Source organism: Melospiza melodia, chromosome 2, assembly GCF_035770615.1.
Source record: "Melospiza melodia melodia isolate bMelMel2 chromosome 2, bMelMel2.pri, whole genome shotgun sequence".
NCBI lineage: Eukaryota > Metazoa > Chordata > Aves > Passeriformes > Passerellidae > Melospiza > Melospiza melodia.
The window spans coordinates 11,352,252-11,375,982 of NC_086195.1; the positions used below are offsets into that span (position 1 = coordinate 11,352,252).

The 23,731-nt window shown below is 35.5% G+C and overlaps 1 protein-coding gene across 12 annotated transcripts in view; it reads left to right on the top strand.

The window, feature by feature from the left end:
• Nucleotides 1–23,731, top strand: part of DMD (dystrophin) — a 1,043,904-nt gene that overhangs the window by 699,641 nt on the left and 320,532 nt on the right. For all 12 annotated transcript variants that reach the window (XM_063182212.1, XM_063182260.1, XM_063182196.1 and 9 more), the window contains 2 exons: nucleotides 3,403–3,511; nucleotides 19,888–20,123. In XM_063182212.1, the coding sequence (XP_063038282.1) occupies nucleotides 3,403–3,511; nucleotides 19,888–20,123 (345 nt within the window). The remainder of the gene's footprint in view (nucleotides 1–3,402; nucleotides 3,512–19,887; nucleotides 20,124–23,731) is intronic.

Here is a 23,731-nt window from a genome sequence, read left to right on the forward strand (position 1 = left end):
GCAGATCTCCATTCACAGGAACACGTGAATGAACCCACTTTTAAAATTAATACATGTTTAAAAATTATTTGGTTTCTCATCTTCTTTCCTGAACAGAAATGCTTAAGAGTTAATATCCCCTTTGGTATATGTGCATTTTTTATCCCCCTTTGATTGCATTTTACTTGTTTCTTTACATTCTGTAGTTTTTTCATTTGTGCAACCTGTGAGGTTAATTTCTGGTTCAGTGGTTATATGCTGTTAGGACTGTTGAATTGCTTTCTTGATGCTGTAGGTAGGTTTCCATAAGTCACCCTTCTTCCTAAGTTACTTTCAGCAAAGTCTGCTATTTACATGTTTAAATACAAACTTTTTGATTACCATCAAAATAATTTTCTACGTGAAAGGTATTTTGTGGAAGCAAAAATAATTTTTACTCACATTAAGATGATTTTGGAAAGATATTAGCAAGTTTGCAAAGCTAAGAACTCAAAATTTTAGAAAATTGTTTAATTACTGCTGCTCTAGTACCCTTGGTTTAGAATGAACCCAGTTAAATTCAGCTCAGGATATGAACATCACCCACAGTGCAAGCAGCAATTCAATACTTAGACCCATAGTTCTTATTTAGTGTGTGGCACAGAAAAAAAGGAGATAAAATTACATGCCCTCTTTAAAAGCATTAATTACTTGTCTAGCATTGCTTGACAAATTTGTAGATTATTTAGTTCTCTGGGGCAGCTTTGCTTTTTTCCCTCCATTATTTCCTTAATTCACCACAAATCTTCCCATTCTTTTCAATAAAGGAAGTAGAGGTCCTATTGACTTATTCTCACCACAGCCTTTCCTGTGCTCAAAAGCAGTATGTGCCAGAAAATGAGAGATATCCCTGCAATTTATGAGCATTTTATCTGAAATAATGTTCATAGTTAAAATTATTCTGGCATTTCCTAATGCTTAGCTGCTTATCTTTGCAACCTTTATAATATGTTCTCATTATTGTGTTTTGAATGTAAATTAAATCCCATGGATTTATAATGACACGTACATAATCTTATCTCATAGTTATGTCACTGAAATAAGTATATTTTCACACCTTCACTAAGCATACTAAAATAGAATTTTGCAACACAAGTCTGTAAAAACATTTTTGTTGGCAAATGAAATCCTTGTATATGCTGATTCAAGAGTCAAGAATGGGATGAGATGTGTGATCCTTTAAGCACTAGCACTTTAATAATCAGACCTATTCACTTTTATAAAATGGATTTCATGCTTTTGAAATGCATTTCTGTAAAGCTTTTGAAGGTGAGGGAGAGAGAGGTTACTGCTGGTGTCAGTGGCAATAGAAAGGATGCAAGCCCCAATCTCATGATTAACAGCACTTAATCAGAACAGTTTATTCAGGAAAGGATTTCTGTGCCAGTGGAAGAGCTGTGGTTCCCTTGCCACAGCACTCAATTTGTCTTTTCCTCAGGTGGGTGAGAAATAGTGAGGAATTTATTTTCATTGTTCTCAATCTTGCATTTAAAAGCCTACATTTCTCTCTCTAAATATTCATATCTAATTTTAGTGCTGTCAGTAAGATTAGTCCACATAAGGGTGTTAACATTGCTTAAATTGCACCAGTGCTGACATTTAAAGAAAATCTATAAATTTTATGCTAAGTGCAACATATTTGGATGTTCATGCTTGTCACCAGAGCTCTAGAGTTGCAATTACAGCAAAATTGTTGTGCTCAAAGAAGTTAACATTTTAATGCATGCATGTTAATTTATGCCAGATGCAAGATCAAACTGTAATTTTGATAGAAGGGTTTAGAACTGGCTGCTCTCTTATTAGTGGTGTAGCTGTTGCCCTGGACAACCACTCTAACTCTGGTGAGCATGTTTTTATTTGGTTGCTGGCAAGAAATCTCAGGCTTATATATGTAAAAATGATTAAGTAGCTGCTCATGACAAGGATCAATATTGGAAGGATGGAATAGAGCCCAACTCCTGGCCCTGCATGGGGCAGCCCCAGAATCCTCCATGTGCCTGAGAGTGTTGTCCAAACATTTCTTGAGCTCAGACTGGCTTGCAGCTGTGACCACTTCCCTGGAGAGCTGGTCTAGTACCCAAGCACCCTTTGGGTGAAAAATCTTTTCCTGATATCTAAACCTTCCCTACTGCCTCAGAGTCTGTGTGAGTGTGTGTGGGTACACACTTCAATTTAATGAGCATTGCTCTCCATCCCTCTTCTATTGACCTCTGTCAGCTTAGACCCCAGGTAATTAAAGTACCTTTCTTAATAGGCATCCTGTTTCTATCACGGTTGGATTGTGATTTTGGCTGTATATCTAACTGTGGATTGAAGCCATAGAATGCTAAAAGTGTTCCTGAGCTGCATCAGTACTCTGTGCTGCTTTTTGTAGCAGAGAATCATAGAGCAGCTTAAAGAGAAATGCTGTCTTCATTTAAGAGTTTAGACATGTCAGCATAGAATTAGCAAAGCTTCATCATTCTTTACAGTAATTAAAGCAAGTAAAAAAAGAGAGGTAGAAGCAACATATTCAAATCTAAGTGCCTCTCAGGGTTATCTGAGGACTGATGTTATTCACACTCCAGACTTTCCTGCAGGTTTTGTTTACTGCACAGGACTGCGTGCTCACACACTGAAGTTTATGGTATCCTGAAGACTCCAAAGACTTTTTTCTTTTAATTTAATGTGCAGAAGAATAAATTCTGCATTTGATGTTAGAAGTTGCAGAGGTTTTATTATTTTTGAAAAGCTTTTTGAAATACATAACTCACCTTTCTATTTTAATTTCAAAAATTGAATTTCATGTTCACAATGCTCAAAACCCAAGCCTCTCAGGCTGGGGGACTGTCCCTGGAAGGGTCAGGACCAGGCCTTGTGTGGGCAACCAAACACAACCCTGTGTGGCTGAGATTGGTCCAGGAAATCACTCTGTGATCAGGGTCAGGCACCTGTGCTGGTTCTAAGTTGGCTCTGAGCTTCAGCAGCCAAACTTTGAGGAGAAAAATGCTTTTAGGGCCCTGACACCAGGAAACTCATTTGTAGCACAGCTAGAAAGGATTTTACTTGTCCCTCTCCCCCATTTGTGAGAATTCATTGTTGTATCTTTCTGTTTCATATTTTTTTAAAATTCAGGTGATCCACAAGATGAAAAAAAAAAAAGAAACAACACATTTTATTTTGTATTTATTTACATTGCACTTGCACTTTTTTACATTACAAACCCCTGTTGGATGGGGCCATGAGGAAGCTGATCTATGGGGTGGCATCCCTTCCCATGTTGGGAGGAGAGTTGGAACTAGAAATTCTTTAAGGTCCCTTCGAACCAACCCAAGCCATTCTGTGATTCTGTGATACATTAATGTATGTATTATAAATTTAATATTCTGTTATCTTCTATTCCAGAAAAAATTAGAAGACTTGAATGCTGACTGGAAGGCAATACAACACTTAATTCAACAACTAAAGGAAAAGCCAGCATTATCAGCCTTTGGCCAGCTATCTTCAGGTGTCTGTAAGTGCTTCATTATATGTATTTTTTAAAAATAGTTACAAATCACACAGTTAAAATTAATATGGCTGGATACTGTCTAAATTAATTCAGCATCATTAAAAGTGCTACTGTGGCATTCAAGTTGGTTTTTTATCATTGCCTTTCTATTTTATGCAATGTATCCCAGAAGACAAATTAGATTATGATTTGCAAAATTCTTTTCAAATTATTACTGTTTCAAAGTCATTTTTCTTTATTTCCATGAAGAGGTGATATTTTGACTTTTTGCATATGCTAATGGAAGGAATACTACGAAGGGAGACAAATTGTTTAAATTGAAAGATAATAATGTTATAGGTCAAGTACCTGTAGATTGGTCACAGAATGAAATTCTGAAATTATTACTACTCATGGGGCAATAAAGTCAGACTGTTTCAAAACAAAGCTTGTCTGTTAACAGAGAAAGTCATATGACAACATGTAGGAAGAATTCTGCAGCTAAACACTAAGTCTATGATTTATGTTTTTTTGTGTCTTGCATTTATGAATACATGACAAGATATCTGATCTCTTTTTCATTTAAATTATTTTCACAATATTTATATTGGATTATTCTCATTTCTCTTTGTGTCTTCTTGTTCCCTACAAGTATTACAAACTCTTCATTTTTTTCTTAGATAAATGGATTTTATTTCCAGTGTTTTTCTCTAAAATGTAGTGATTAAACATGGGTGAAAAAGAAATGCTTAATAGAAGCACTGTGCTCAATCTGAGTTTCTGAAGTCCTTGAGATTCTTCACTTGATATTGAAGCGTTTCAGTTGATTGAATGAAGAATGTTACCTATACCATTTGGAAAGCTGCTCATCATCTGTGGGAAGAGCAGAAAGAAATCTTTCCCCACAGTCTCTGTCATATTGTCTGTAACTCAGGCTGTGACACAGATGCAGTAGTCACTTGGGATTGGATTACATGTGTGTTATTGTCCCTCTTGTTTTTAACATGTTCTAGGGCGTAACATACAATAAAAGCTTAAACTGGAGAATTCTCTACCTTCTAATATTGGTCCTCCAAGACAGCAAAGAAGAAAACTCTTTTTTTTTCAGAGAAGTACACAATTGCTCTATAGAGAGAGGATCCAGAAATTTCAGTACCAGAAGACAGTCCAGCTCCTGCCCAAATAGCATCTATGAGTTCAAGGAAAGAAGTTGTCTTGCTTGTGACATGTTGAGTCTTACTGAAAAGGAACTATTATTTGGGTTTAGTCCCTTAGAACTGCTGTGGTTCCAGTGGTAACTATTTCAACTTTCTAAAGAGAGCAAATACCACTACTATATTTTTAAATGAGTAGTACAACAGCATTCTTGCTTTGCATGATTTTGTTCAAGGCATTCTATAGGAATTCACGTATGGGGGAATGAAGGAGATGTGCAATCATTTTTTGCTGTGCTAAACTTGCTGTGTCAGTTTTCTGTGTGAACAGGTTATGTCAGGTTCCAGAAGGAAAAGAGTGTTGGCAAGTTGTGAGTTTGCTGTTACAAAAGAAATTATAATAATGGAACAAGACTGTGACCAGAGAGTAGTAATGCGATATATTTTTATATTACCTCATCTCTAGCTGAAGAATTGCAAAATTACTCACCTTAATGCAAGATATAGTCTCTGACTGCTAATGTTTCTGAGACTCAGCAGATGGAATTGTACATGCAGAAAATGAAAGCACTGGTGTTCTATAAAGGATTAAGCAGGAAGTAAGATTGATTTCCCTTCTGTTGTAACGAGAGCTTAAAATTTGAACCTGTGCTTATAACACTAATTCATAATTTTTCTTTATTTGAGTCAGTTTACTGTGATCACTTCATTATAGGTGTATTGACATAGAACTGTAGAGTTCAAAAGGGACCCAGAGAGACATCTTTTCCTTTTGCCCAAAGCACAGTTGATTAGTGCAGGTTGCTCAGGGTCATGTCCAGTCAGGTTTGTAATATCTCCAAGGATAGAGACTCTACAACCTCTCTGGGCAACTTTTTCCAGTGTTGAGCAACTCTGAATGTAAAAAACGTTTCTTCTTCTATTCAAATAGAATTTCTAGTATTTCAATTTTTGCATGGTGCTTCTCATCCTGTCTCTGGACTTCATTGAAGACAGTCTGGATCTGTCTTTACTCCTCCAAGCAGATATCTAAACACATGAATATGATCCCCCTGAGCCTTTTCTTCTCCAGGCCAAGAGAGCAGTTTTCTACAATGATAGGAAAAAATATCTGCTACTAAGCTATTTTGTAATTAGTTTAAAAGAATGGGAGGAGAGGAGGGAAGAAGTTGAATGTCATGAGTCTAGTCATTCTGGGGTATAAATTCTGCAGTTATTTTGACCACTCATATTATAGATATTTTTATGGCCTTATTTGCTCTGTGCTGCTGACTCTTTTGAGCCATTGGGACTCAAACTGGTTATGGGAGAGCTAGCTTTAACCAAGCCTCCCAGCAGCTAAACAATCTCATTAAAGGTCATTTGTAAAGAAAGATACACCAAATTGTTTTGGAAGAGTTTTGTGAAGCAAGGTCAGTATCTCCTGTTGACAATTATTCACTTCCTGATCCTACAGGGACTTTTAGGGACATCAGGATTGAATAATGTTGACGTGTGTATTTGAGACCAGGGAATGAAGATGTAACTGGCTCATCTCTAGTGCCCTGTCAGGTATTATTTGGTCTGGTCTGGTTACAGGATCTCAGACAGAGAATATTAATAAATTCCATCTGGTGGCTGTTACAGAGGTAAAGCACCCTGGTTATAATTGTTTCTAGATCTGCATATTATAGTTTTTTCAGCAGAAGAAGCTTTAAAAAATAGTTCTTCATATTCCTGCAGTCCAGTGTGCCCTCAGGCATAAGGAACAAGAATTACTTCTCCAGCTCAAAAAATGTACTTAGCTGAAGGGTATGCCTAAAACCCTAGCGAAGATTGACTTCCAAGATAAGATGAATCAGGAAGAAAATCACACTTGCTATCTGTACTTGACAGGATAATGTGAAATGGTGTGAATGTCTCTATCCAAGTACCTTGATGCATTGCTTAGCCAGCAGTTTGAAAACATTTTAAACAGAGAGGAAAGCAGTTCTGGAATGTGCTTTTCCAGGAGGGAGAGTTTTTAATAGCATCATTAGCATTCATATGGCTTCTTCTTCTTCTTTTGTACTGAAGTGCTATCACTGTATTTACTTACTAAGTTAGGTAAAGGGACACACTGCTTCCTAAACCCCTCTGAATGCATTGTGGGGTGGGAGGCACTCCTGACTTGTGCTGGAGGAAGATATTTTCCATATTTTGTCTTCATTCCAGTAGGATGCTGGGGGAAAACTTTGGCCACTTTTATTTAGAGCTACCTTGAAAGTACAATTTCTTTAAATTGATGTGTATTTATTTTCAGTTATGCTTAACTTGAAGTTAGTGAAATTTTAACTACAAATGAATGAATCTATCTGAAAATACTCTGTCAGCTAATTTTACATATTCATCTGATAAAACTGTGAGTGATACATTATCTTAATACTCTTGCAGGTTAACTTATTCAGTGAAGAGTTTTCTGTGTACAAGCAATTTCTTTTTTCTCTTGGCTGCTTATAGAAGTTTTTGTCCCTTTCTTGTCTTTTTTTTTGTATGAAATGCCTAATCAAGTGAAACAAAACAACATGTGGCTGTGAAATGAATAAAAGAGTGACAATTATAATCAACTACAATGCTGAAATTTCTTCTGAAATTAGGTAGAATCTGTCCCTTTAAACTTTAAAAGTTATCAGTCTTATTTTGGAGCATTGTTTGTAAGAGGTCTGAAAAAAAATAAAGATAAAAAAATGGTTCTGTTTAACAGATTTTAGCAGGGTTGCATTTGACAGAAAGGCTTTTTATGAATTGGTAGGTATTGTACACCTAGTGCAAATAATTAGAGGAAAGCTAATTCTGCATCCTCAGAGCTAACCACCAGCACTTGCCATCAGCTTTAAGTATCTTTCTTTAAATGCTTATAATCAATACTCTTCTGTGCTTTTAGTATAACTTGCTTTAGGAGTAGGAGTCAGACTGCAGACGCAGAGCCAAAGACTGGGCTTCCCTGCACAGGGGAAGAAGCCTTTTCAGGATTTAGAATGGGTGAGGGAGAATGGGAGAGCAGTGAGGGATCATGCTGAGTCCATTAGACTGGAGCTGTAATGTGAAGGCTGTGAGCTGCAGTAACCTCAGCAGCAGCAGTGGTGGTGGAGAGACCTCATCACTTATTAGCCCATGGTACAGGAAAAATATTCACAGCAGTCAGTCACCTCCAGCCTATAATACCTTGAGTCTTGAATTTGAATTAAAACAGTGATATTTGGTGATACAGTGATATTCCCCAGTGAATCTGAGGAAAGTAGTGATAACAGAATTTAATTTGCTTTTCCTCTGGTATTTTACTTGCAGGAGTATAGTATTTCTCCTTCTGTTTGGGAAATATAGTTTGGTTTTTATTTCTCTGTGAAGCAAGTCCCCACCTGGACTAGGCATGCTGCTTTTTCCAGCCTTGTAAGATCATAAACAACAGTTCTTGAAAAATATCAGTTACTCTGTGTGTGCCCTGCTGTGGCTTAATGCAGCTGGAATTCATACTCACTGCTTGCAGTATGTAACATAAGAAACAACTACTGGTGCTGCTAAAAGCATACCATTCATGAGATTGTAGGTTTTTGAGGCAACTTAGAACTGAAAAAGTATGTATGTGAAAATACATACCTTAATAAAATAACTTAAGGTTTAAAACTGAAGTCCTCTTACCTCAGAAGATGAAAGTGCTTTTGTAGTGCTAGTGCATGTATTGTATGCATCTGGAATTTTGTTTTCAAAATGCATAATTGAGTTTTTTATTATTTCATATTGGTTATTGGTTATTATTCCATATTAGTTATTGGTTATTATTCCATACTGGTTATTTCTAAGATAGGGGGATGTACAGATGGACATGCCACTATCCTGCATTATGAAGTCTGCCCTGTTAAATCTCTGACGTGATATTTGGTTTAATATTTTCAGTGGGATTGAAGGATTCTTTGTTTAGGAATCTCTAACCATTGAAATATATTCATTTCCATGGACTTCAGAACTGGATTGTGTACTGTTCCCCTGCCTCTTTAAAAACACACAAACCATTTGTATTTAAGAGATAATCAGGAGACAATGGCAAAACTGTAAGAAACAAAATGACAACAACTAGCTTTGGGCAAAAAATGCACAATAGATACATTTTCTTTTTTGTTGTATTTCAGAGCTAATATGCTCTGAAGCAGTCATTGTTTATATATTATACCCACTGTTTGAGTGAACACATATGCTGTAGTTCAGCACTGTTTCTCAGAATTTCCAAAAGCTAGTCTTAAAACTCCTTGTGCACCTGAGAATATTGCAATATGTGTATTCAAAGGGCAAATTAAAAACAAATGTAAAATCAGACATTTGAGTGTCTATATTGTTTATAGCAGCTGGCATAGTTTAATTGAGACCAAGAATACTCAAAATAATTCTTTGGGAAACACTGAACAATCTGTGGGTGTGTGCATCTACAATGTTTTCAATACTAATGGACACCTGTGTTGATATTAAATGTTGATACTAAACTTCTGTTGCACATAGTCTTCACTATTTAAAGGAAGTTTGCTGTCAGCTTTCAAAAAGCTTTTGTGAGGGATATGGTAGAAAACTTAATGTTCTAGAACCATTCTCCAGAGAGGTGAACAGGTAAAAATCGACAGCATGCAACTGTTGGGACAAGTAGTTCTTTTGAACCATTTTGGTTCACTTTGTTATAAGACACCAGTAAAGATCACTGTCATGAGCTGTAGTAGAGAGAAATACTATTTCCAATAATGATCATGTGTCTAGAACCATGTAGTTTCTGATACTTGTGCATGTTGACTCTAAAGGAAATATCTACTTTTAAAATTAGCTATAATTTGGTTTAACGCTATCAAAAGTTTTAAAAAACTAAAATGCAAGAGGGAAATTGAATATGTAAAAATGCAATAGGGAAGTATCACAGAGAACAACTTGAACTCTTAAAACATTAGAGACCAGCAACAGTAGACTCCTCCTCTATTCAGCTGACCTAACAAAGGTTGCTCATGCTTGTATAAGTGGATTAGTAAAGGCGCAGATTACTCTCTTTACCTTTTCTTTTGGATAAAGGAATAAATAATGGTTTATATAAATAGTTTTAGTAGATTTGGCTTTGAGTAATTTTACTTTACAGACTCACGTAATGAAGAGGTTCAGAGATGCCAGCCTGAGATGGCCCTATTATGGGTAAATTGCCATATATCTGTTTTTCCCTTTATATTCAGGAAATAAATGTCTAATCATTCCATCTGATCTCCATTAGGAAGCTTTTTTACTTCTCACATATGTGACACATGCAGCAAATAACAATATGGCACAAAACTGAATCTGTTACTACTTGATTGGAGATTTTTCAAGGTCAGGACCCAGTTTCACAAGCAGTTCTATTTTTCAATACAGCTGACATCAGACACAAGCTGAAGACAAACTTGTCTAATAAAGCTTTCAGATTCAATTTTCTCTCTGCATATAGCTTCAGGAATCTCTGGAGGTCATTCACAGCATGTGCTGTAACACCAACAGGGAGAAGTAATGAAAAGCATCTATATAAAAAGCTGACACTCAGCCTTCCAAGCTGCATGAATAAAAACATAATAAGCAAGTTTAGAAACACAAATCTCTGTTATTCTCAGAATTTCTATTTTCATCTTTATAACATACCTTGATTTGAGGATTTGCTTCTGGTTTTTCTGACAGGTGAAAAATATATGCAAAATATACTTAAGCCACAAATGCCCAATTTGAAGAAAACCAAAGGTTACACCTTTATATTTAACGGCCTGTTTCAGGGTCTGGTAGTAGATTCCCCTTTGAAAGATCTGCATTAAACAGGTGTGGCAGTGCAGTTTACAAAAGGAATATCAACTTCTTGCTTTTTCAGGGCTCAGCTGATTAAATATAACTCACTCTGGGTTGCAAAGAATTTTTATTGTACTCATACCTATGATGAAACATAAATCAGAAAGTCAAGACAGGAGATGGCTGCTTTGCTGTTATTAAAGACAATATGGAACCAAGATCTACTTTTTCTATTCTGTAACAAGTTGTTGAAGCACAGCTGTCAAAATTTATGATGTAAATAAGATTAATGCTATCATTAGTCTTTCAAACGACCACATTTACCTATTCAATTTTTAAAATACAATCTGGTATTTTCTTCTGAGGAGCAAGTTTGCAGCTTGTTTTCTTTCATTTAATGTCTTGATCAATAGTTAGTAGCAGCAGGATATGCCAGATTTATTTTGGTTAAATCTCATGCAATGTAAATTATAGCATATTGTAGAATTCTTCAGACTATTATTGATAACCTAGATCAAGTGAGAGCACAGAACTAAGTTGCAGTTATGGTTGGACTTTTTATATATGACTCCAATAATCTTGGTAACAGAATCCAGTGCTGGTAATTTTAAAAAAATCTGCCAACTATTATTTTTTGAAGCACAAATAGAATCAAAAATTTAGATTAGTTTATTCTGGAATATGTGAGAAAAGGGAGTAGAGTTTCTAGCAAAAGGGTATCCATATTAAAATGGTAGTTTATGCCCTTTTTCAGTTTTTCTGCCTAAGTTTCTAGCTTTCCACCTTTAAATCAGTTTTTTTTTTTCGTATTGTTTAAACCTACTTTCTCTTTTTTTCTCTCTCTCTCACCCTCCCCCACTCCTTTTTGTTACAATAACCCAAAATACTGTGATATTTTACTATCCAGATAGCATCAGCCTTGCAAATAGCAGTAATCTCTCTATTCTGTCTCTTTTTGTACAGCAAATTAGGCCTATTGACAATTAAATTGTGTGAAAATCTCTTTAATTTGCCACAATAGTAGAAAGGACCTGGTCATTCACCACACAATCCTCTTGACCTGTCTGTTCTTTGTTGACTTGTCTTTTTAAAAGAGCAAAGCAAGCCATCTTTTCCTTGTGAAGGGAGTAGTGCTCAGGGACATTCTTGTCGTGCCCTATCTGAGTCTTTGACAGCCCTCCTCACATTTCTGTCCTGAGTGGGGTCTGCTCTAGAGAGAAACAGCCAGCCAAGAAGTGTGAGCAGAGTGGAGGCTACAGGGAATGAGGAGCAAAGCCCATAATTGCTTCTAGGGTTTCTGTCCTAGTCAGAGAACATGAGACGATGACAGAAGGACTTGCTCCTTGCACCATAGAAGGCTAAAAGGAGGAAAAAGATGACAAATGAAAACGTCTTCTACTCCAGCTCTAATACTGGATAAACATATGAAATTTATCACTGAAATATCAGACTGCTGTCTTTGTATCAGTTTGGAGCACTGGGGACATGCCGTGATGGAGATAGGCAAGAAGAGATTTGCATTACCGATGTTTTTTTAACAGTAGATTGATGGGCAGACCACACTTAAATTCTCAAAGACAGTTCTTCATAGGGTGAAAGTAAAGTAGAGGTTATTTTGACCTGAAAAGTAAGCATAATATGAGAAAACTTGACAAAGATTTCACGAAGTAGTGCCTGACAAGATATTTTTACAATTATGATGAAAGAACAGAAGGTGCTTGTAGTGATTTTAGTAATTCCTTGGTCAAAACAAAGTGACAGTGATGACGTTGCCTTTGAACAGCTGTTTTTAATCCTGCAAAATTTTCCATTTGAGGAATAAGGGCAGACTTGGAGATTTTCGCATGAATTCTGTAATTCTGTAAAATTAGCTAATAACTCTGTTCCAACTATTTCACAGCGTCTCTAAATCTGTTGTGGTGTTTATTTTTTTAACTGCAAGGTACCTAGAATTCAACTGGCTTCTTGTTGTTTTGTATCTGTGTACAATTTTTTATCCCCTTTTATCAAAGTTCCCCTTGGATAAGATAGCAATTTATGCCTGGTAAATCAATAAATAGACCTTACAAAAATTACAAGAGGTGATTTTAAGAGACTGTAAAAGTTGGAGCTTCTGGCAGTATGTTATTTTTTCCTTATATCAAAGAATTAGCTGTGAAAATTCAGTTACATGCCAATAGCAGTATACTGGAAATGTAAATTGTTGTCATATAGATTGTCATCCAATTGAAGGCTGCATACTAAATCAAGGAACTTGCTACTTTTACTGACAAAAGGAATACTGAGAAGTGCTTGCATCATTTGTGACAGATGTTGTCACAACATTCTTTATAAGGCAAGTATGTGACAGAATTTGATTTTACAGCACCACAACTTCTGTAGTACAAAACATTCATTTTCATGAAACTCTTTTGTAACAACTGCTCACTGGAGAAGACTCTTATCCTTTGGAAAAAAATGAATGCCTTGTGTAGTGGTATAAATAATACTGCTTTTTTAAAAATGTATGAATGGTTCTTGGGCTACCTTTCTTTAGTTTCTGTCTGCTCAATTCCCACACTCACTAAAAGGGATCCATTCGTACCCTAGCCTTTTGCTTTTCAATTTTTAGTGGCCCCATCAATCATGCTGAACTTTGCCTAAGGAAAGGTTCCTGGAGAATGCCATGACAATGCTATATTACTAAAAGGAGACTGAACTTTAGAGCAGTTTATCTTTCAGAAAGGTTTGAATGGAGCAATAGGTCCAAGCAGATTAATGCTACCTCTATTTACAGATATATATTACAATCTTCAGTTGGTTTTGTACTACTTGTCCCTGGTTGAGTCATAGTCTAATTAGAATCAAATGCTGCAGATTTAAAGTTATTTCCACCACATGTAGAGCAGTCAATTGAATTCTTTATGTACACTGTGCCAAGATGATTTCCATGTATTATCTTCCTTCTTAGCTGCTTCCTTCCCAAAGATTTCTCAGTTATTACACTATTTCAAATCTGGTTTTTAGAGAATGTTTGGGAATATAGCTGTACGGGACCACAGAAAGACTGATATTGGAAGGGACCTCTGGAGGTAATCTGGTCCAACACCCTACTCAGACAGGATAACCTGGAGCAAGCTATCCAGGATGGTGTTTCTGTGGCTTTTGAGTATTTCCAAGAGTGGAGATACTGCAAACTCTCTGGTTCAACCCATTGCAGGATTCACTCAAAGAGCATTTCCTGATACTCAGGAGGAACCTCCTGTGTTTCAGTTGTGCCCATTTTCTTTTCACTGGTGGGCGTTGCTGGAAAGAGTCTGGCTGTACCTTTTGTGCACCCTCCTTTCAGATATTTACATATGTTCATGAGGTCCCCCTGAGTCTTCTCTTTTCCAGACTGAACAGTTTCTGCTCTCTCAAGCTTTTCCTCATATGAGAGAGGTCTTGGTCCCTTAATCATCATTGTGGACATTCTCTGTTCATTCACTGGTCTCTCTTCAGTAGCTCTATGGCTGTCTTATGCTGACGATCCAAGAACTGGATACAGTTTTCCAGGTGCTGAGCAGAGGGGAAGGATCAGCTCTTCCCACCTGTTGGCAATGGTCCTCCTAGCGCAGCCCATGATGCCAACAGCTCCATCACTGTCCCAGGGTTTGAGGTGAAGCTGTCATTCTCTGGGTCCTCCATATTAACCTTTCTGAAGATAGAAGTGATGCTTGTTTTCCTCCAGTCTTCAGACAATTCTTCCTTTTGCCTTGATCCATCAAAGTTTGTAAAAAGAATCCTTGCAATTGTTGCTGCCAGATCCACCAGCACTCAACTGGTGCATCCCATCAGAGCCCAGGGATTTCTTTATATGTGTCTGCTTTGTTGAAGTATTCCCCAACTTGATTCTCTTCCTCAAAGAGCAGTTTTTTATAATATCTTCTGTGGAAATTACCTTGAAGTACCTCTTATGACTAAAGGAACTGTTAACATTCCACTTCTAGGTGTCTTGCATACTCAGAAAGTATTTGCAGAAGCTCTTTGCAGCAACAGGTCACAATGTGAACTTTTTTGCTATGTGGCAATAATTTATCCTCACCCTAAGGTTTTATTTACATTATGATGCACACAAGCCGACTTATGTGATTTATATCACTGAAATTCTTAGTGTTTAGCAGAATCTACTTATTTTCTGTGTTCTTACTCCTGTTCTAATTCAGTGTTTGTGATACAAGAGGTTTTCTTTACATTGAGTGAAAGACACATCAAAACATCTTGCTGTTCTGTTTGGAGGAACTTGGAAAAATGCATTGTAAAATAAATGGCTTAGTCATACTCCCAGATATAAAAAGGAGGATGGCAAGAAAATTCTACAAGCTCTATCTTATGACAAAGAAAGATCTGAGAAAGCTGGCACTTATCTTCCTACTAAATTTAAAGTTCTGATGCCATTTAAAAATCTAGTAATAGTAACAGTAACGTTTTAAAAACCATAATTTTGTAGTTGTTTTTCAAATATAGCAGTACACATTCACTTGTAAATGTTTTTCTTTTTTCCTAAGAACTTTAACCTTGACTTTTTACTTTCTTTTGAACTTCTAAGGGTTTTTTTAGTTTCAGCCCCTTTATCCCATTGCACAGACTATTTTAGATCTAAACTTTAATTAATAATCCCATAAACTATCAGCTTCTTCTCTCTTAACTTTAATAATTAAAATTATATATAATCCATAATGAATTGTTAAGAGTCATAAAGAACTTCTAGAATTAAAATGTAGTCTAGGCACTTAACTTGTGTATTAAACTGATAGCAGTAACATATAATGTGAATGTTCCCTAAGTGTTAATGAAATTAGGTATAAAACTTTTACCCATTTATAGTCTATAAAAATTGCTACGTATGAAATATACATGGTACAGTTACCAAGTCTTCTTTTTCTAGGAATTTTTTTTACTAAATATTCAAGACTGAGAAAATCAAACATTGGTGTTGTATGAAAATAGAAAAGACACACTTTGAAACAAGATTTTTGTCTTTAAAAGCTGATTAAAATGTTAATAAAATGTTAACTTTGAGATGCAATGCTCTAAGGATGCATATTTTCCACATATAGAGCTGTGGGTGGAATTTTGTTGGCAATAATTTTTGATCAGCATAAAGACTTTATTTTGAGTTCAGACCACTAGAAAAAAAAACATTCCAAACATTCCTTACTTTCAGACTTCAAAGTTGATGGGCTTTTTTTTTGAGGTAATAATTTTTTATTATTCATAATATTTAATCAGAGCTCTGTTGGCCACTATTATTTTCCTTTCAGAGCTCCTTTATGACCTGGAACCCCTGGCAGGTACCTGTAGCTCCTCTGCAAAAAATGTCATTGGCAATGAGCACCTTGCAGGGAGGGGCTGTACTGAATGGGAGAACTTAATGTACTCTTAACTTTATTTCCTTTGCAGAGAAGGACAGAGAGAGATGATGAGTGATTCATTTATCACTGGAACAAGTCTAAATAAATCGGTCTCAGAGCTGTCTTTCCTGTTCTCTCTCCAAGAAGTCTGCTTGGATTTTAAGGATACAATTGTGGATGCTCTAACTAACTTGTGGATGCTCAACTGTGGTTGCAATGCCACAGCCCAAGGGGGGAAAAAAATTAAAAATGTATTTTAGTAGCTGACAGAATTTCACCTGTGTATGCTGTGGAGTTTAGTTGTTCCAAGTCAATCTCACAAGGATAAAGTGCTGATAAAATGAGATGGAAATTTCCCATGAACTAGCCAAACCTGCCTGTATGCAATGTGGCACCCTGTGAGCTGCTCTTTAGCCCACAGAGGGAATACTCACTTGTTCTGCTACTAAAGAAGTCAGTGTTGCCTGTGTTAAAATAGCAAATTCACTGAGTGATGTTGTCTGAGTGTATAGCACAAGGTACAGGTACTCTTTCTCTGCTTGCTCACAGTGAGTAAAATGCAGCTGAGTTTCCTTGACTAAAACAAGAAGGAAGTTTAGTGGGTGTATTTTACTGCTATTCATGGCATGAAGGATTTAAGGCTGGAGTTGCCTTTAATTGATGCTGCTCACAATGGAACTAAAAACCCAGGCTAGATCTCTAAATTGCATTAAAATGTATATCCAGTTACTGTGTTATTTCTTCTTTGTCAAAAAGCTTTGACCTAGTCGATGCAGTTGTCTTACGCAGTTACAACTTAACCAGCACTAAAAGCATTCTAAGGATGGTTAAGAACATTCCTGGGAACTGAGGCAGTTCTGCTTAAAGACTGTGGCTTGAAAGAGGTGTTTGAAGGGCTTTGAAGCTTTTGAAAGCATTGTCATTCTTCCTGTCTGTTCTGCTCCTGTTCAGTACCTAAATAAGGAGTTTTATTTGTTCTAACTTGTTAGTTTGACCCTCTCTTGAAACACAGCATTGAAATAAGCAGAGTAAAAGGGAGAAAAATTCTTTTCCTGCAATTGGCTTCATTCTGTTTTACTTGGGTTTTGCGTTCAATATTTGAATTTCAATTTCATGTCACATTCCAATCAATCTAACTCTTCAAGTTTAACATTACAGATTTATTTATAGATGAAAAAAATACCAATATACTCTCAGTTTCATCAGCGTATTTCAAAGTTCAAGAACAAGTTGAAAATCACACCTATTATTCTGTGTTTTATTTTTCTTCTAGTATTGATCTGTGTTAAAGTGCAGAATGTGCTAATGAGAAATCACCCTTAAAACTTTATATTTGTGTGATTTAATGTCTTAAATTCTAATTTTCCTTTTGATTTTCATGCTTATCGTATCACGGAAGTGAACCATTATAAATGGTTTTAAATATATTGAAAGATTAATTCCTTTATTTTTTATGACGTCTCATTAGGATAGAATTTATAACTCAGATACTTGAAAAAAAATTATTCAAGTTTTGCATTTATAAATCATTTTTCCTGAGAAAAATCCAAAAACAAACTAAAATTAAAAGACCCCACCAAAACCAAAAGCAAAAAATTGTCCCCTTTGAGTCGCAGAAACTGTCAGTGCAGTTCTGGATAAATTTTTTCAGAATGAGATCTTTTGCTACATATTGTTGCTAATGTTGATTTATATTTGTCTGTTATTTTTATACAGTTCTGTTAAATGAACTGTGTCATATCTTTGCAAGCATAAACAAAGAGAAATAAGGGATAGATACTGTTCTAAGTGGCATTTTTGTTCTGAGGGGAGATCAACTATACAAACACTTTCTAAAGGTAATTTTTATAAATAATTTGATAACTCAGATATTCTAATGGTCAGTTAAACTGGAACACATTATTGCCATCTTTAGAAGATGATAGTAGATAGTGGTGGATCCTGATGTTTTTGTATCGTCAAGATCCAAAATTATTATATTGGATATATAATATTATACTGAACTGTTGCACTTCTACTAGTACCTTATAATATTTTTTGTAATATTTGAAGAAGTTTCTTGATGCAAAAGTACTACATCAAGGAAAAAAACCCAAAAATAATTAAACAAAAGCACACAAAAACCAGACCAATGGATTTAAAAAAACAAACAAAAAAAACAAAACCAATAAGCCAAAATCCAGATCAGTAAACCTATAATCATTAGAGGATTAGAAACACCCTTTTCTGAAAAGGCTGTCACTGGGGGAAAAATAAATAAATTGATATTAAGTGGTGAACTTGTGATTGTGTATTCAGGTCAAAAATACATAAGATGCAAATAGATGCCTAAATCTTCTGATGGATGTCCCAGTTTGGAAAACTGTTCTTCAATTTACCTGAACACTGATGAGGAGAAAAATTTCCTCTGATATGAGAAAACTTCTGTTTAACCTATGTGAATGTCAAATTAAGCAACTGTTTTTATGTTGTCTAAGAATTCCTGAAGTTACAGAGGAAGTGTGAGGCCTTGGTTTATGGACAAATCGCTGAACCCTGACCTGGGTTTTCATGTTTCAAACAGACTTTGCTGCAAAGCCATGAATGTCAATAAAAAACCATTAGACTCTCAAAAGTAATAGCAAGGAAAAAACCAAAAAACTAGCAAAAAAAACTAAACAAAAACCAAAAAACCTAATGTACATGGAGTCACACTGTTTTGGTGTTTTGGTTTGCTTTTGTTGAGGACAAGCTATCTCACAAGAAGAGGGCAGGAAACTGATTTTCTCTACTCTGTAGGAGGGCTGAGAAAAATGCAAAAAACCCCATTTCAGTCCTTTAGAAAATACCATTTGTTAGTTCAATGCTAGAAAATGTAGAATGCACTCCACAGTGCTTTTATTTCTGCATTACTGGTTTAGTTATTGCTGTTTCAACAGCTGATTTAGATAGAGATTCCAAAGTGTAGGTATTTAGTTTCTTTTCTAATACTGTGGAACCTCAGTGAAGAAATGACATGTTTTCTTCTGTTTCCTCTGTTTTAGTTTTTCTTCTGTGATTGATCTTTTCAAAAAAATGAGAAAAAATTATAATTTAGTGTAACCTCATCTGCAATGACATCATGCATGAGGGATTGCTTTTGCATCATTAACTGAAGGTCAAAAATAGCCCAACAGTTCATAGCCATCTCTTTGTAAATAGCAAAAAATCAAGGAGAAAAGATCAGTCTTGAACTTCTAAATGATTTTATGTTCCAAACTTCTCTGTCCAATGGTGTGTGTCTGTGGCACATCTCATCATTTTTGCTGCAGAGACAGAAATGCTGCTTCAGTCTTGAGTGAAGTCCATTCCATCCCAAGCAATGAATAATTCACAGATTATTTAAAACCCATAGCTAATAGATCAGGGAAAGACACTAAGAAGATGTGTCTATTTTCCTCCAAAAGAAAGGAAAAAAAAAAAACATTCACAAATATCCAAATAATAGCACATAATATTTTGAAGTTATGAGGTGGTAAAGTAAACAACTAGTCAAGGCTGAATTTCTTATTACATAAACTTCCATATTGGCCACAGGTCCTGTGGGAAGCACTTGATGATAACATTAAGTGAGAAGATTTTTGATCAGACAGTTTCACAGCTACAGAGTGACTTGGACACAATGAATGAAACTTGTTTCTAAATACATGGTTATGCTACGATGTGTTGCATAGTCCAACCAACTTTTTTCAATCTGTCTTCTGGCACAGAGATATTTGACCACTACTAGACTTCTGGAAAATTACTCAGGCTTAAACAACCTTTAGCAAGGTGTTCTTGTTACACTGTGAATTTTGGTAGTTCCAGCTGGTCTTCTAAGGATGGAATTTGAATATGCTGAGAATGCTTCATGTTAAGCAGAAATTGTAATATAAATATTGTGGGGAAAATGAATTAATATTTTATTTTTGTTTTGATTTTCATATTTTCAGATGAGGTAATATTAAGGAATAGGCTTATTCCTGTTTTATTCTTTCTATGGCATAAATTCTGAAATACTGAAATAAACATTTATCATAGTTCATTTATTCAGTAACTTGAGATTTTTTTTTTTTTTTTATTTCAGTAACTCCTGGTGAAACTGTTGCTGTGGATACACAAACCAGGGTAACCAAGGAAACCACCACCTTCAAACCAGAAATGCCATCTTCTGTGCTTTTGGAGGTTCCAGCCTTGGCTGACTTCAATAAGGCATGGGCAGAACTCACTGACTGGCTTTCTCGACTGGATCGAGAGATAAAATCTCAGAGAGTGAAAGTAGGTGATCTTGATGACATCAACGACATGATCATCAAACAAAAGGTATGAGAAACACTGATTTTTCAAGTTGAAAGCCTCATGATCTTTGTTCTGTATTAAATCCTTTCAACAAGGAGTGCAGGAGAGATGATAGGCTGCAATACATGTAGTTGTCACTTCAGCTACTTTATCCCATGAACACAATTATTGGATGAAATGTTTAGATAATAAATTGAGGAGAAAAGAAAAAGTATTTACTACTTTCTCTGGTATTTGAAGCAGATCTCTCTATGTTTCTGTTGCTTGTGCTGTAAGAGTATGCAAACCAATGGTTGAAATATAAACTTCTTGAGAATAAAGGAATTGCATAGTAAGCTCCAGGTTGGCAGGAAGAAGACGACCGTGTTTCACACCTTTTCTTATGTTACTTCTTAATAACTTTCTGAGAGCCTTACATGCTGCTCTCAGTTTATCAAAGGCTCCTCAGTTGTCTTAACAAAAAGAGCAGCTCATTAATGCAATTGTTTTGTCAGCAAAACTGCATCGCTGCATCGCCTACCTTTGAAAACACAGAAAAACAAGGAAATACATGTTTTAGGAGAAAAAAAGGCTAAATTTTAGCTACTCAGTAGCAATACAAGTAATTTTGTATTATACAGCTCTAAAGTAATTACCTGCCTTCTAGATTTAGCATTATTCAATATAAAAGATTTGCCTTCCCTGCACAAAACTTTTCAGTGCTAAATTTCCATTCAGTTCAATTCTAAACTGAGTTTAGGATTCCCAATTATAAGATTCTGTTGTTTTTTCTCATAATCTCCCTCCTCATAAAAAAAAATCTGATTTATCGTAAGGAAGATATTGACATTCTTCTCTTTGCTTAAACTAGAAATAGAGGGCAAAAAAATGTATCCATTTTATTGAGGCTCTGTACTGAGACATTTTAAAGAAAATATGCTGATGTCTCATGGGATTGTTTTTGCTGGTTTTCTTTTACTTCCTTTTCCCCTCAGTGCTTTAAACTATTTTTGAGAAATTTGGCTGGCTTTACCTTCTGTATGATGAACATGTTAGTTTCATCTTGTTAATGATGATTATATTTGCTAAGTAGAATTACATACTGCTTCATTAATTAAAATACCCTTAAAACAGAATGGATATAAGTGATAATTCCAGTGCCATCTGCACAGGGCATTAGGTTAAAATAGTTGTTATGTCATTTGGAAATGTTGATGGCCAAACTTTATCTTTTAGAGATTTTCAGAATAATTTTGGTTTTAAAATTTTATATTGTCAAATACTTTGTTCAGCATTTTTCAGTTTTCTTACTTATACCTCAGTTTAGCATTTTATTCTGGCAGGCAAAATCCTTAGTTTGCTTCCTTCTGCAGATGTGTTTTACTTAAATATGAGATCAAATTATTAACTCTTCAGAATCTCAGTTAATATTATGTATGTTTTAAAATTAACTGCTTTGAATTTGCATTTTATCTTAGTTCAGGGCTAAAATATTTTAACACTACTGCAGTCTGTTCCTGGCTGGGTAGCCCTGTCTCTTTTTTTGATAGCATGCTGTGCTGGTAACAAAACCAGCAGGAAAACTCTTTTTTGTCATGCTTACCTCTCTAATTGGTTGTGCAACAGAATGTGACATTTAATATATTCTCTGATGAAATGGAAGAACCAAAGTCTATATATAGACTGCAGTTCTGTTAGCTGTCTCCCTCTTCTCCAATGATCATCTTAATATCACTTAATACATGGAAATGAATGCCATGAAATATTCCATTCTTCTTGTAAATCTATCACTGGATTATTAGTTGAGATTAGGATGGGCAATTTTTTTCAAAGCTGACAAAAAATTTTTAGGTTTCTCAAAAAAAACCCCAAAAAACCGACCCTGCTTTGTAATGAGTGGAGTGTCTGCAGCAGTCTGTGAGCTGATGAAGTTGGACGTGTGGGTACTTGACTAATCCGAAAAGTCACGCCAGACATGATCTAAGTTGGAAATCCAAAAGTAGTGCTTACCCTCCCCTGATCTGTGCATTCCATAGAAGATTACAGGGATATTTTTCCTGTGGCTGTAATTTAAAAGTCATTGGAAGTCACCACACTGCATCGTGGTTTATTTGGAGAGTTTATTGCATCTTTACAGGTACCTCAGTAAGATTTAATGAAAGTTCCATCCTTGTAGATTGACCTGATTTTTTTAAAGTCAGTTCTTAGACTTAGCTGTAAAATACCATCTGAACACAGCCAAATACTTCCCTTATAAAAATGCATCATTACAGAGATAAATGCTTAAAGAGAGCTGTTTCACTATAAAACATCTCTAGCTGCTCACCTAGAATTTTGAATGCTTCAAACAGCTCATCCTGTTGTTGTGTTATCAAACCCTTACTGGTTTTGGGTTTTGTTTCCATTTCATATTTCATTCAAAGCAGAGAGCCACATTTCTAATAGTAAATTGCAATGTCAGAGCAAACATTTTAAAATGAAAGAAATCCCATAACCTGGCAGTGTATGTAACAGGCCATTTTCCAAATCATTCAGGTAAAAATGAGTGACCTTAGGTTGTCCTTTCTTTCACAGCAGCCTGTAATGTTGTTGAAGCTCCATCTCTGAGGTCATTTTGGTTAAGTTCTCTTCAATCTGATTGTATAAAGGATCACAGCCACTAGCTTTGCCATATTTTTCCTCTATAAAAGTTTAAGACATCATTAGCCCTCACTTGAACTTTTCTTGGAGCTGATCTCAGTGAATTGGCGCTCTTGTGTGAATAGCACATACACGGGTTAATTATAGGATAATAAAACTCAAAAAAGACAACTATTTTTAAAAAAGACTTATTTTAGCTGCAGCTTCCCCTTAATGAAAGAAAAAATACAAATTAAATTCTCCAAAGTGGTGCACATAATATATAGTAAAAGTAGTGTACTGAAAGAGTAGCATAATGACTGCTCATTTCTCATATCTACAGTTAATCTTTCAGTCAAATGCGTGGTATACTTCAAACAAATGCATTACCTATTTTAGTCATCTATGATTGTGTATATCTTGTTAAACTCTATATAATTAAATTACAAGATACTAAAAAGTGTGAAGTAAAGATATTTAATACTAGCATTAATATCATCTGTGCTTTCATTAAATGAAAATTATTATATTTTTCTCATGTGCTTGAAGATGCCTTGGCAGGCTGACAAGACTCATGTTTTTTCTTTAGATGAGAAATAATGCAAATAAAGTTCATGGGAAAGTTCATGGCTGTATAATATGCCATGATGTAGGGAGATGAGGAACACAAAGAACTGTGGTTTACCCAGTTGCTTCGATTAACTGTCCTTGCTTCAAAAATTTCAACATCATTTATATTTGAGGATCAGGTGGGGGTTCTTCATAAAAGACAAAATTGTGATGAACAGGATTATGAACTCCATTTTGCTACATTTTAGAAAAATGGAAACCTTACTTAAGATGCCAACAAGCCCTTGCTCAGAAATTCTGCTTTGGCATCGTATTTTGCAACAGGAATAGATTTCTATTGAAAGTAGTGAATCATGGAGGCTGTGCAAAGCTTGAGGTTAATTAACAACGCTGTTCAAAGAGATCAGGTACTATAATCTCCTTAAATTTTGAATTATATCCATGGATTTTGCCAAGGTATGCTG